Genomic DNA, 14,620 nt, shown 5'->3' on the forward strand with positions numbered 1-14,620 from the left:
GATGCTACAGGTCTGGTGTGTCATGATAGACGTGATGCTACAGGTCTGGTGTGTCATGATAGACGTGATGCTACAGGTCTGGTGTGTCACGATAGCCGTGATGTGATGCTACAGGTCTGGTGTGTCATGATAGACGTGATGCTACAGGTCTGGTGTGTCATGATAGACGTGATGCTACAGGTCTGGTGTGTCATGATAGACGTGATGCTACAGGTCTGGTGTGTCATGATAGCCGTGATGCTACAGGTCTGGTGTGTCATGATAGACGTGATGCTACAGGTCTGGTGTGTCATGATAGACGTGATGCTACATGTCTGGTGGGTCATGATAGACGTGATGCTACAGGTCTGGTGTGTCACGATAGACGTGATGCTACAGGTCTGGTGTGTCATGATACGCATCAGTAATGTTGGCTCAACGAGCCGGGTATAGAAGCATGGAGGGCCCACAGCCTGGGGGTGGGGGGGGGGGTAGCGGGACAGGCTATCTATGGGGCCCACAGCCTGGAGGTAGCGGGACAGGCTATCTATGGGGCCCACAGCCTGGAGGTGAGGGCAGGCTTTCTATGGGGCCACAGCCTGGGGAGGGGGGGGGGTCGCAGGGGGGGGGGGTAGCGGGGCAGGCTAGGTATGGGGCCCATAGCCTACTATTATTAATTTTTGTTTAAAGCCATAACACAAACTGTAAAAAAAAAACTTGAATGCCTTCTGGGACTTGTTGCTCTCTTTGACAGCGAAATTGGGAGGCACGTAGCACTGGCATAACATCGACCCGACCTCGAACGTGTTCTGTGTCGGGGAGGGGGGGGGGGGCAGGGGAGTGGGTGGAATTAATTAGTAGACCTAAATGTCGTCCCAAATCTATTCATAAAACAAAACGTTAATTTAACTAGGCTCCCGGTCAAAAACCCCCTGGACATAAACCCCCCGACATAAGCCCCCTGTGCAAAAACCCCCCCCGCGACATAAACCCCCTGGACAAATACCCCCGCGACATAACCCACCCACCCCCCCCCCCCCCCTCGCCCTACGAGTAGCGAATATATAACTGTAAATTAACCACTTCTAGACACTAGTTTACAAATATTAATTGACTTGAATAGTCACAAAACAGAAAGGTAAGACTACGTTTTGCATTATTAAAATGTATTCACCAGTAAATAAATTAATTGAATATTATTTAGAGTCAATAACTATTACTAAATTAAGTCATTTAGGATAGAAATTTGTAGTCAATAATTATTACTAAATTAGGTCATTTAGGATAGAATTTTGTAGTCAATAACTATTACTAAATTAAGTCATTTAGGATAGAATGTTGGTTAGTGTGAGTCATCAATGAACGTGACGACATGTATCATAAATCAGAAGGTCTTCCGACGCGTGAGCTGGTCACACAGAGTTGAGCATGTGAAAAACATGGTTTCTGTCCTTCATTACACTATTCATCCGATCGTCACCCCACCGTCATCCCATCGTCATCCCATCGTCATGAAAATTTGAGAAGTTATTGAGTACAACCCCGCCTGACATTCGTTTCAACATCGGCGCCAAACAAAATAGTGTAGTTGAACATCCCGAGACCTCCAGTTACTATCTTAGTACGCTCATCATTTACTGGTCGAGTATGCTCCGTCATTATCATTTACTGTTCGACGCGGAGTTGTCAGTAGAAATAACGGTTGGCTATGCAGGTATTATTTTTCCATTGCCATCGTAGAACACCGTCGGGTAAACATCTAGAGTGATGTAGGTTAGGTTTGTACATGATGTAGGCTATGATTTATGGTAGCCTTAGTGTTATGGGTGATGTAGGCTATGATTTATGGCAGCCTTAGTGTTATGCGTGATGTAGGCTATGATTTATGGCAGCCTTAGTGTTATGGGTGATGTAGGCTATGATTTATGGCAGCCTTAGTGTTATGGGTGATGTAGGCTATGATTTATGGCAGCCTTAGTGTTATGGGCTGATGTAGGCTATGATTTATGGCAGCCTTAGTGTTATGGGTGATGTAGGCTATGATTTATGGCAGCCTTAGTGTTATGGATGATGTAGGCTATGATTTATGGCAGCCTTAGTGTTATGGGTGATGTAGGCTATGATTTATGGCAGCCTTAGTGTTATGGGTGATGTAGGCTATGATTTATGGCAGCCTTAGTGTTATGGGTGATGTAGGCTTTGATTTATGGCAGCCTTAGTGTTATGGGTGATGTAGGCTATGATTTATGGCAGCCTTAGTGTTATGGGTTGATGTAGGCTATGATTTATGGCAGCCTTAGTGTTATGGGTTGATGTAGGCTATGTTTCTGTTGTTTCTTTCAGGCTGTTACCAAGAAAAGTCTGCCCTACCCAGACGACATGAGAAAGTCATTGGAAAACGGTGTCTTATTGTGCGAGTAAGTATGTATTGATGTTTGATGACGTCTGAACTGTTGTGCAAGTAATTCTGCTGTTGTGTAAGTCTGTTGTCTCGCCTTATGATACAATACCGACTGATTAACAAGTACAATATATGATCTAATCATCAGCATCAGAGGCGTAGCTATCCATTCTGTCCCCGGGGGAAAACTTTTAGTTTGGCGACCTTCTTGCATATATATATATATATATATATATATATATATATATATATATATATATATATATATATATATATATATATATAGAGAGAGAGAGAGAGAGAGAGAGAGAGAGAGAGAGAGAGAGAGAGAGAGAGAGAGAGAGAGAGAGAGAGAGAGAGAGAGAGAGAGAGAGAAGTGCATACATGGTTTTTATATATTAGGATATTATATATATATATATATATATATATATATATATATATATATATATATATATATATATATGTATGTATGTCTTTGAAACTGTGTAAAACTACAAATAAATTATTATTACTATTTTATTTGTTTAAAATATTAAAATTTAAAAAAAATTAAATTTATTTCAACATTGACCCCACACCTCAACCGTTTTTTTTTCTTTATGATTAAATGTATCGGATTTTTAGCTATTTAGTTATTTCTTCGCGTTGTCACTAATATCGTTCAACGTGTAGTAAAGCACATAGCGTTTTGACCACTAACTATTCTATCAAATATTTTTCTCAAACAATTGAAACATTAAAATATAGAGGCCTATAGTTCACCTGTAACGGGTACCGACCTCACTGTTTCTTATAATTTATTTATCTTACACAATCAAGATAGGAGACGTTCAATCAGTATGGTATGTAAATTGCTTGCAGCCGTTAATTTTTTAAAAACTTTGACTGTGTATAATTAAATACTGCAGCTGAAAATGAGCTTTTAATATAATGTATCTTTTGGTGCCCCAATTGTCGGCGCCCGGGGCGGCCTCCCCCCTCCGCTAGCTACGCCTCTTGAACTGCGACACTAACCTTTAATCTCATCCTCAGATTATTGAATTGTCTCAGGCCTGGGACAATCAAGCGAATCAACAAGCTTTCCACCCCGTTGGCTGGCATGGTGAGTAGCCCGACCCACAGGCTGATCTGATTGAGTAACCCTACCCCCCGGCTGGCTTACCCACGGGCTGACTTGATTGAGTAGCCCCACCCCCCGGCTGGCTTGATTTGCCCCACCCACAGACTGGCACAGTGAATTCCTAAAGTTTAACACATGATCAACTTATCATAGGCACCATCCGTGTCCACAGCAGCCTTGGGTCTGACTTACACGGCCACAGGCACGAACTACCCAGAGTCACAGAGGTCACATGACATGAAACCCTGGTAAAAATCGCTCACCGAAAAACAATAAAAAAAACGACATCAACAGTTGCGGTCCCACGGGGCCGCAACCCAATAAATGATATTTTTATAACTTCTAATTTATCCCCCTAGAGGCAGGTAACAATATGTGTTACACATCAAATGTTGCATATCTTGTACACTGGAGATCTGGTAGCCACATTTATAGTAGACTAGAGATCTGGTAGCCACATATATGGTATACTTGAGATCTGGTAGCAACATGTAGACATTAGATCTGGTAGCCACATGTAGACGTGAGATCTGGTAGCCACATGTATGGTAGACTTGAGATCTGGTAGCCACATATATGATATACTTGAGATCTGGTAGCCACATGTAGACATTAGATCTGGTAGCCACATGTATGGTAGACTTGAGATCTGGTTGCCACATGTATAGTAGACTTAAGATCTGGTAGCCACACGTATGGTAGACTTGAGATCTGGTTGCCACATGTATAGTAGACTTAAGATCTGGTAGCCACACGTATGGTAGACTTGACATCTGGTAGCCACATGTAGACTTGACATCTGGTAGCCACATGTAGAATTGAGATCTGGTAGCCAAACGTATGGTAGACTTGAGATGTGGTAGCCACATGTATAGTAGACTTGAGATCTGGTAGCCACATGTAGACTTGAGATCTGGTAGCCACATGTATAGTAGACTTGAGATCTTGTAGCCACATCTAGACTTGAGATCTGGTAGCCACATGTAGACTTGAGATCTGGTAGCCACATGTATGGTAGACTTGAGATCTGGTAGCCACATGTAGACTTGAGATCTGGTAGCCACATGTAGACTTTAGATCTGGTAGCCACATGTATGGTAGACTTGAGATCTTGTAGCCACATCTAGACTTGAGATCTGGTAGCAACATCTAGACTTGAGATCTGGTAGCCACATGTATGGTAGACTTGAGATCTGGTAGCCACATGTAGACTTTAGATCTGGTAGCCACATGTATGGTAGACTTGAGATCTGGTAGCCACATCTAGACTTGAGATCTGGTAGCCACATGTAGACTTTAGATCTGGTAGCCACATGTATAGTAGACTTGAGATCTGGTAGCCACATGTAGACTTGAGATCTGGTAGCCACATGTAGACTTGAGATCTGGTAGCCACATGTATGGTAGACTTGAGATCTGGTAGCCACATCTAGACTTGAGATCTGGTAGCCACATGTAGACTTTAGATCTGGTAGCCACATGTATAGTAGACTTGAGATCTGGTAGCCACATGTAGACTTGAGATCTGGTAGCCACATGTATGGTAGACTTGAGATCTTGTAGCCACATCTAGACTTGAGATCTGGTAGCAACATCTAGACTTGAGATCTGGTAGCCACATGTAGACTTTAGATCTGGTAGCCACATGTATAGTAGACTTGAGATCTGGTAGCCACATGTAGACTTGAGATCTGGTAGCCACATGTATGGTAGACTTGAGATCTGGTAGCCACATCTAGACTTGAGATCTGGTAGCCACATGTAGACTTTAGATCTGGTAGCCACATGTATAGTAGACTTGAGATCTGGTAGCCACATGTATAGTAGACTTAAGATCTGGTAGCCACATGTATAGCAGACTTGAGATCTTGTAGCCACATCTAGACTTGAGATCTGGTAGCCACATCTAGACTTGAGATCTGGTAGCCACATCTAGACTTGAGATCTGGTAGCCACATCTAGACTTGAGATCTGGTAGCCACATCTAGACTTGAGATCTGGTAGCCACATGTATAGTAGACTTGAGATCTGGTAGCCACATGTATAGTAGACTTGAGATCTTGTAGCCACATCTAGACTTGAGATCTGGTAGCAACATCTAGACTTGAGATCTGGTAGCCACATGTATAGTAGACTTGAGATCTGGTAGCCACATGTATAGTAGACTTGAGATCTGGTAGCCACATGTAGACTTGAGATCTGGTAGCCACATGTATAGTAGACTTAAGATCTGGTAGCCACATGTATGGTAGACTTGAGATCTGGTAGCCACATGTAGACTTGAGATCTGGTAGCCACATGTATAGTAGACTTAAGATCTGGTAGCCACATGTATGGTAGACTTGAGATCTGGTAGCCACATCTAGACTTGAGATCTGGTAGCCACATGTATGGTAGACTTGAGATGTGGTAGCCACATGTATGGTAGACTTGAGATCTGGTAGCCACATGTAGACGTGAGATCTGGTAGCCACATGTATGGTAGACTTGAGATCGGGTAGCCACATGTATAGTAGACTTAAGATCTGGTAGCCACACGTATGGTAGACTTGAGAAGTGGTAGCCACATGTATAGTAGACTTGACATCTGGTAGCCACAAGTATGGTAGACTTGAGATCTGGAAGCCACATCTAGACTTGAGATCTTGTAGCCACATCTAGACTTGAGATCTGGTAGCCACATGTAGACTTGAGATCTGGTAGCCACATGTATAGTAGACTTGAGATCTGGTAGCCACATCTAGACTTGAGATCTGGTAGCCACATGTAGGCTTGAGATCTGGTAGCCACATGTATAGTAGACTTGTGATCTGGTAGCCACATGTAGACTTGAGATCTGGTAGCCACATCTAGACTTGAGATCTGGTAGCCACATGTATAGTAGACTTGAGATCTGGTAGCCACATGTAGACTTGAGATCTGGTAGCCACTTGTAGACTTTAGATCTGGTAGCCACATGTATGGTAGACTTGAGATCTGGTAGCCACATGTATAGTAGACTTGAGATCTGGTAGCCACATGTATGGTAGACTTGAGATCTGGTAGCCACATGTATGGTAGACTTGAGATCTGGTAGCCACATGTATAGTAGACTTGAGATCTGGTAGCCACATGTAGACTTTAGATCTGGTAGCCACATGTATAGTAGACTTAAGATCTGGTAGCCACATGTATGGTAGACTTGAGATCTGGTAGCCACATGTAGACTTGAGATCTGGTAGCCACATGTAGACTTGAGATCTGGTAGCCACATGTATGGTAGATTTGAGATCTGGTAGCCACATCTAGACTTGAGATCTGGTAGCCACATGTATGGTAGACTTGAGATCTGGTAGCCACACGTATGGTAGACTTGAGATCTGGTAGCCACATGTATAGTAGACTTGAGATCTGGTAGCCACATGTATGGTAGACTAGAGATCTGGTAGCCACATGTATGGTAGACTTGAGATCTGGTAGCCACATCTAGACTTGAGATCTGGTAGCCACATGTATAGTAGACTTGAGATCTGGTAGCCACATCTAGACTTGAGATCTGGTAGCCACATGTAGACTTGAGATCTGGTAGCCACTTGTATAGTAGACTTGAGATCTGGTAGCCACATGTAGACTTGAGATCTGGTAGCCACATGTATGGTAGACTTGAAATCTGGTAGCCACATGTAGACTTGAGATCTGGTAGCCACATGTAGACTTGTGATCTGGTAGCCACATGTATGGTAGACTTGAAATCTGGTAGCCACATGTAGACTTGAGATCTGGTAGCCACATGTAGACTTGAGATCTGGTAGCCACATGTATAGTAGACTTGAAATCTGGTAGCCACATGTAGACTTGAGATCTGGTAGCCACATGTAGACTTGTGATCGGGTAGCCACATGTATGGTAGACTTGAAATCTGGTAGCCACATGTAGACTTGAGATCTGGTAGCCACATGTAGACTTGAGATCTGGTAGCCACATGTAGACTTGTGATCTGGTAGCCACATGTATGGTAGACTTGAAATCTGGTAGCCACATGTAGACTTGAGATCTGGTAGCCACATGTAGACTTGAGATCTGGTAGCCACATGTAGACTTGTGATCTGGTAGCCACATGTATGGTAGACTTGAGATCTGGTAGCCACATGTAGACTTGAGATCTGGTAGCCACATGTATAGTAGACTTAAGATCTGGTAGCCACATGTATGGTAGACTTGAGATCTGGTAGCCACATGTATAGTAGACTTGAGATATGGTAGCCACATATTTTATTTGGTAGACTAAAGATCTGGTAGCCACATGTATGGTAGACTTGAGATATGGTAGCCCCATGTATGGTAGACTTGAGATATGGTAGCCACATATTTTATTTGGTAGACTAAAGATCTGGTAGCCATATATTTTGTTTTGTAGACTAGAGATCTGGTAGCCACATATTGGTAGACTTGAGGTTAGCCCCATGTACAGTAACCTTCAAGATGGGTAGCCTAATGAATTGTAGCTTTATTTCTTGCAGCAGACGTTTTAACTTTAATGCTATGTATCAGTGTTTCCAGTTGCCCTATATTTTTGTGTCCAGTTGCCCTATATTTTTGTATCCTGTTGCCCCATATTTTTGTATCCTGTTGTCCTATATGTTTGTGTCCAGTTGCCCTATATTTTTGTAACCTGTTGTCCTATATGTTTGTGTCCAGTTGCCTTACATTTTTGTATCCAGTTGTCCTATCTTTTTGTAGTCCTTTTTAGTGGTGTCCGGTCATAAACCCCCTTGACTAAAACCCCCAGACAAAAACCCCCAGACAAAAACCCCCAATGATGGTTTAAATAATGTAAAAACAAAGATGATGAGAACCAAAAGTGATAATTAAAAACAAAACAAACATTAGAATAAAATAATGTTTTATTTTAACTTTAAAAAGAGAGATTTGAGCTATGCCTCGCAAATACTCTCAAATGTGCTCATTACAAATTTTAACAACAGTTGAAATTCGAGCGCTGCTATCAATATATATTTTTTTTCTGTTTTGGTAAACAGTGACCCGAATTAATCAGTGTACAATAAACCTCTTGGAGCGATTGTTCCTTTTTAATAAAGTCAATAAATTTCCAAATATTTGGGTGGCAACATCCCATATGCGACTGAAAACTTCTGTGCCAGCCTTCAACTGAGTTGTTTGTTTTGGGCATATTGTCTTCTGCACGTGTGTGCATGTTCCACATATCTAGTGTAAACATAGGTTGTCTCCGGTCTCGACGTTATGGTCTGCCATTATAGTAGTCCTCGAAATAGTCTGCGATTGGCATTGCTTCTTGTGGGAAAATTTCCCATAATTTATCAAAGGCATAACTAATGTGTTCGGTGGGCACAAAGGCCAACCCATGTAGCATTCTGAGCTTGAGAGCAAATCCACTATCAACTTGGTAACGTTGTTGAAGGCCATAGTCCTCTATTTTTCTGTATACGTTTTCACTAAGATGAAGAAAGCATCCTTTTACCTCACTGTCTGGAAATACCCTTTCAACACTTTTTATCACAGCCATTTCAAAGTCAATCATAACAGAAATTGGTTGCAGGTTTGTGTTTAAGACCGTTAGCTGCTATAAGAGTGCTGTGTATGTTTCCTGTGTTTTGTTTTGAAGTAAGGCATAAACACATGGAACAGTTCGTTTATTGACCAATGCATGGACTGTGTACAGTTGTAAATTTCATTTTTCTTGGTTCTCATTATCGTCATTATTTCCTTTATAAGCCTTAGTCGGGGGGGGGGGGGGGGGTCATTATCCAGGGTGTTCATCTCGCGGGGGGGGGGGGGGGGTTGTCAAAGGGGTTCATGTCCAAGGGGTTTACGTCGGGTTATTTATGTCCATGTGGTTTATGTCCAGGTTTTTTTTTTTGACCGGAGCCCTTTTTAGTTGCAAACATCACTGAGCACTGTTCCATATTTTTAGGACAATCTGAACGTGTTTCTCCAAGCTTGTCGGAACCAGTTTGGTCTGGTCGATACCCAACTCTTTAGTCCATCTGACCTGGAGGATCTGTCACAGAGAGCTATAGCTGAGTAGGTGATCTATCTAACTCTAACCCTAACACAGGTGATCTATCTAACCCTAATACAGTAGGTGATCTAACCCTAACACAGTAGGTGATCTATCTAGCTCTAACCCTAACACAGTAGGTGATCTATCTAACTCTAACCCTAACACAGTAGGTGATCTATCTAACTCTAACCCTAACACAGTAGGTGATCTATCTAACTCTAACCCTAACACAGTAGGTGATCTGTCTAACTCTAACCCTAACATAAGGGGCGGAGGCTGCGGAACGCACCGGGTGACACCATTGGGAGGGGGTGCAAGGCAATAATAGCAATATATATTTAGAAACTAAACCGGGAGTTATCTCCCCTAAACTTTCTCGAATATTCTAATATAACACAACGGGGGATGACAACTCGGGAGATATAGACAATATTTTCAATCCATTTTTAAATACTAAAACTTTTTAAAATAGAATAGAATATTATAGAAAAAAAGAAATGCACACCAAGTGAACTCCAAACAAAATGTGCATAATAGTGCGCGATATTATTAGTACTTTATAAATTCACATGCGTTTTTCGAGAAATTGGAAATAGCGTAAATTAATATTTCCGGTCAACGGAAATTACTCAAATTTTTAAAAAAGAAGGCAGAACATTATATCTTTTACATATATGTGAAATTTCATTTATCAATCTGAAATAGTACTCAAGTTATATGCTTTTGAAAAATTGAAAGTAGAAAAAGTTCCACTTCCGTTTATCGGAAATCGCTCAAAAGTTGATACGGATCTACTATTTTGATATAATACTTATATATGAAATTTCATTAACCTAGCTGTAACGGTACTCAAGTTATCGTGTTTACAGACACACACACACAGACACACATATACACACACACAGACATACGGACAAGATTGTAAAACTATCAAACATGCCTACCGTCCCGCCATAATCGGAACTGTCCGCTTTTTCACCTAAAAAAGTAATTTGTTCCGTCATTCCGATTTTGACTCAGTTTATTCCGATTTTTTAAAATAAAATAATAAAGAAAGATAATAAAGTGAATTGAAAAAAAGGCAGGGAAAATCGATTATCTCCCTTTGGCATACGTTTCCGTTTCCTAGTTTACTTACTATATTTACAAGTATCATCTAATACTAGATCTTGCTAGACTAGATCTACATTTACTAATAGATAATGTGGACAATCTAGCTACTGAGCGTTCTTTTTAGTATTTGTAATTGAATTGTTGATTTAGTTTATGCCTTAAATAACATGTAGGGAGAAAAATGTAATAAAATCATGACTAACATTCTAATTTCTAGATCTAGAATTTCTAAATACTAGATTATTATTTATTATATTACATGATCAAGCCTTCAGCATTTGTTATTTATATAGCCTAGAACATAGCAAGGCATAATTAATCAAATCATAATGTTATGTCAAAGCTATGGTTTTTATTTGGGGGGGGGGGGCTCAAGTTAATGGTTACTATTTTTTAAAATGTAAGCTGACTTTAAGCATGAGTTGTCCTTAGTAGATCGTTATAAAGTATGCGATGCTAGTTTACTTTCGGCTGTATGTACGATGGTGTCGCCACATATACGCACACGTTATAACACACGTTATATCACTACAAACGTATTATATTATGTACATGTTTTAAACACATAATCTTATAACATTGATTTTTTTTAAACTACAGAAGTGGACAGCTGAAAGATGAGTATGACAAGAGACTGAGAAATGTAAGTCAGTTCTTTATTTTCCTCGTAATTTTGGTTAGTTCAATCACTACTTAGAAACACATATTTAACACATGAGCAGAAACTTCCATAGAACTTTTCAACGTAAGATTCCATAGAACTTTTCAACATACGATTCAATAAAACATTTTATTATACGATTTTACAATACAGTAGCTCTTAAAAAAGCCCTCCCCCCGTTTCATAGAATTATGCCCCTTCATTAAGCCTGTCGACATTATGTTCCCTTCATTAAGCCTGCCAACATTATGCCCCCTTCATTAAGCCTGCCGACATTATACTCCCTTCATTAAGCCTGCCAACATTATACCCCCTTCATTAAGCCTGCCAACATTATGCCCCCTTCATTAAGCCTGCCGACATTATGCCCCCTTCATTAAGCCTGCCGCCATATACCCCCTTCATTAAGCCTGTCGACATTATGCCCCCTTCATTAAGCCTGCCGACATTATGCCCCCTTCATTAAGCCTGCCGCCATATACCCCCTTCATTAAGCCTGTCGACATTATGCCCCCTTCATTAAGCCTGCCGACATTATGCCCCCTTCATTAAGCCTGCCGACATTATACCCCCTTCATTAAGCCTGCCAACATTATACCCCCTTCATTAAGCCTGCCGACATTATACCCCCTTCATTAAGCCTGCCAACATTATGCCCCCTTCATTAAGCCTGCCGACATTATACCCCCTTCATTAAGCCTGCCGGCATTATGCCCCCTTCATTAAGCCTGCCAACATTATGCCCCCTTCATTAAGCCTGCCGGCATTATACCCCCTTCATTGAGCCTGCCAACATTATACCCCCTTCATTAAGCCTGCCGGCATTATACCCCCTTCATTAAGCCTGTCCACAAATGGATTTGACCAAATTTAATGAAAATATATTTTTAAAAAAAAATACATTTTGCAATCAAAGCGACCGTAAAAATAATTCTAAATAAAATCTTTAGTCTGCAAAGAATTTAGAAATGTAATATTTTTAAAACCAATGTTATAGAAGTTGCAAAGAATTTAGAAATGTAATATTTTTAGAATCAATGTTATAGAGGTTGCAAATCTAGTGGAGGTACAAACTGCGTGTGGTCGGTGGATTGGACAAAATGGTTACGTCTATGCCAATAGTGGTCATACGATTTATTTGTCTGGAGCCATTATGTCGGGGGTATTACGTGTGATAACTGGATAACTGGAAAATTTCGGTCGAAATTTTATACCGTTCAAGACTAGAATAGGTCTTACCAATTTTTCACCTTTCTAATATATTAAGTTCGAATGGATTCTGAGGCTCTGTATACATGTGACAGAGAACGGTCCCTTGGCAAAAGAGGAATATAGTAAAAACTCGACTTGATCGCCATAGTCTAATACACCTGAAGTGTTTATTATCTAAATTAATTGTTAAAAAATTATTATATACGGTTTTGTAAAAGAAATTTAATTTTCCAAACGTATAATTTTAATTAACGTCATGAGAAATAAACAAAGTAAAAGAAAATTATCTCCCTTCACAAAAATTGAAAAAGTGTACAAATTACTTCCCTTTGTTCCTTTATTGACAATTACTTCCCTTGATAGATCACAACTTGTTTTTTACTCCCCTTTTAAGAAATATTACATTGAGGGAAAAATACATTTTATCAGTTTGTTTTGGTGTTGGAAAAAAATAGTTACATATTTAGCCTGGAGTGATAAAGTGCAATGAGGTAGGTAAAATATTAAAATACTGCCTTTTATTTCTTTATACACTGAACGTACTGTTTACTAATTATTATTTTAAATCAATAACAGTTTAAAAGCTGCTCTTAAATATCCTCTGTTGGTTTGCGAACAAACTGGGGTTATTATAATTGTTCACTAAATTGAATCGGGCAAGTCCGCCCTCTCCCAGGCAGGGTTACCTTTGGTCCTATGATCGATTTGGTGAATAGTTTTCAACAGTGCAATAAAATATGGTAAAGATAGGTTACCACAGCCCTTAACTAAATGAAATCCGGGCGTCCTCCGGCGCCCAAACGTTCGGTTTAGGGAGTTCAATAGACTATGGATAAGATGGGGTATTATAGTTGTTTATTAAGTTGTAACAGGCGATTTGGCCCCACGGGCTATACTGTGAGCACTATGTTTTTATGTATGCATTTAAATTTATATTTATGTTCTGCGCTATTGTTTCCGTTTATGTTTGAGTTTGTGTTTGCTTTTGTGTTTGCATTTTTGTGTGTTTGCATTTGTGTTTAGGTTTGAGTTTGAGTTTGGGTTTATGTTCTAATTTGCGTTTGTATTTGTGTTTAGGTTTTGGTTGGTTTGTAGTTAGTGTTAAGTTTAAAGTTAAAGAAGGTTTTAGGATTATGTAAATAAATAGTATGTAAATAAAGATTAGCTTTCTTTTACATTCGTTTGAATGTAGGTTTAATATAGTGTATCTAAATACCAACTTTGTTACAGGATCATATATTTACCAACAGTATAATATGATTATACATATATCTAAAGGTCGACTTGGTGCTAGATTGTAAAATTATCAAAGGCGTCTATTAATCAACACAAAGGGCAGAGAATTTCGTGCTATCCACCAGCGATTTTATACTATCCTTAAATACAGACTGTGATGTCCCCCTCACTCATTGATTGCTACTCTGCTTTCTTTCTTTATGTTTTTAGTGACTCCCCAATAATCTCTTCACATCTTCAGTGACTCCCCAATAATCTCTTCACATCTTTAGTGACTCCCCAATAATCTCTTCACATCTTCAGTGACTCCCCAATAATCTCTTCACATCTTCAGTGACTCCCCAATAATCTCTTCACATCTTCAGTGACTCCCCAATAATCTCTTCACATCTTCAGTGACTCCCCTATTATCTCTTATTATTTACATGTCCTGTAACACGTACATTTTACTGTATTGATGGCGATTCCAACCAAGACGTTCAGTTCAGAATCATCAACGATATATGTTTTAAGCTTTCCGAAACCAATGTGTAACTCAACTTCATTGTCATGATAATTAGCAATGTGAAGTTTCTTGTATGGATGGGAGAGAAAGGTTAACACTGTGTAGCAGACACGGGTCGGTCGATACAAATCTGTACATCTTACTAATTGTATAGTACAAACTTTAATCTGGTAAATTTCCGACCAAATAGTATCGCCTCCCAAACCACTCGCTCTGACCCGATACTATTTTACTAATCAGATAGCCACATTATAATCCATGATATTTATTTCGTTTAGTACTATGGGTCCAGGCAAAATGTAACGCCATCAATTAAAAGTCTCTGATCTTGCCCGTTAAAATTGAGAAACATAACTTTTAACCACAAA

General features: G+C 39.9%; 1 protein-coding gene across 3 annotated transcripts in view; it reads left to right on the plus strand.

The window, feature by feature from the left end:
* The window catches only part of LOC131951624 (serine-rich adhesin for platelets), a 69,588-nt gene that overhangs the window by 20,878 nt on the left and 34,090 nt on the right, over positions 1 to 14,620 (plus strand). For all 3 annotated transcript variants that reach the window (XR_009388428.1, XM_059313956.1, XM_059313957.1), the window contains exons 2-5: positions 2,323 to 2,396; positions 3,416 to 3,485; positions 9,436 to 9,545; positions 11,239 to 11,281. Coding sequence is in view for 2 of the 3 variants with exons in the window: in XM_059313956.1 (XP_059169939.1) it covers positions 2,323 to 2,396; positions 3,416 to 3,485; positions 9,436 to 9,545; positions 11,239 to 11,281 (297 nt within the window). In the remaining variant the exon portion in view is untranslated. The remainder of the gene's footprint in view (positions 1 to 2,322; positions 2,397 to 3,415; positions 3,486 to 9,435; positions 9,546 to 11,238; positions 11,282 to 14,620) is intronic.

Source organism: Physella acuta, unplaced genomic scaffold, assembly GCF_028476545.2.
Source record: "Physella acuta isolate Inbredline_101_S28 unplaced genomic scaffold, ASM2847654v3 ptg000818l, whole genome shotgun sequence".
Classification (NCBI taxonomy): domain Eukaryota; kingdom Metazoa; phylum Mollusca; class Gastropoda; family Physidae; genus Physella; species Physella acuta.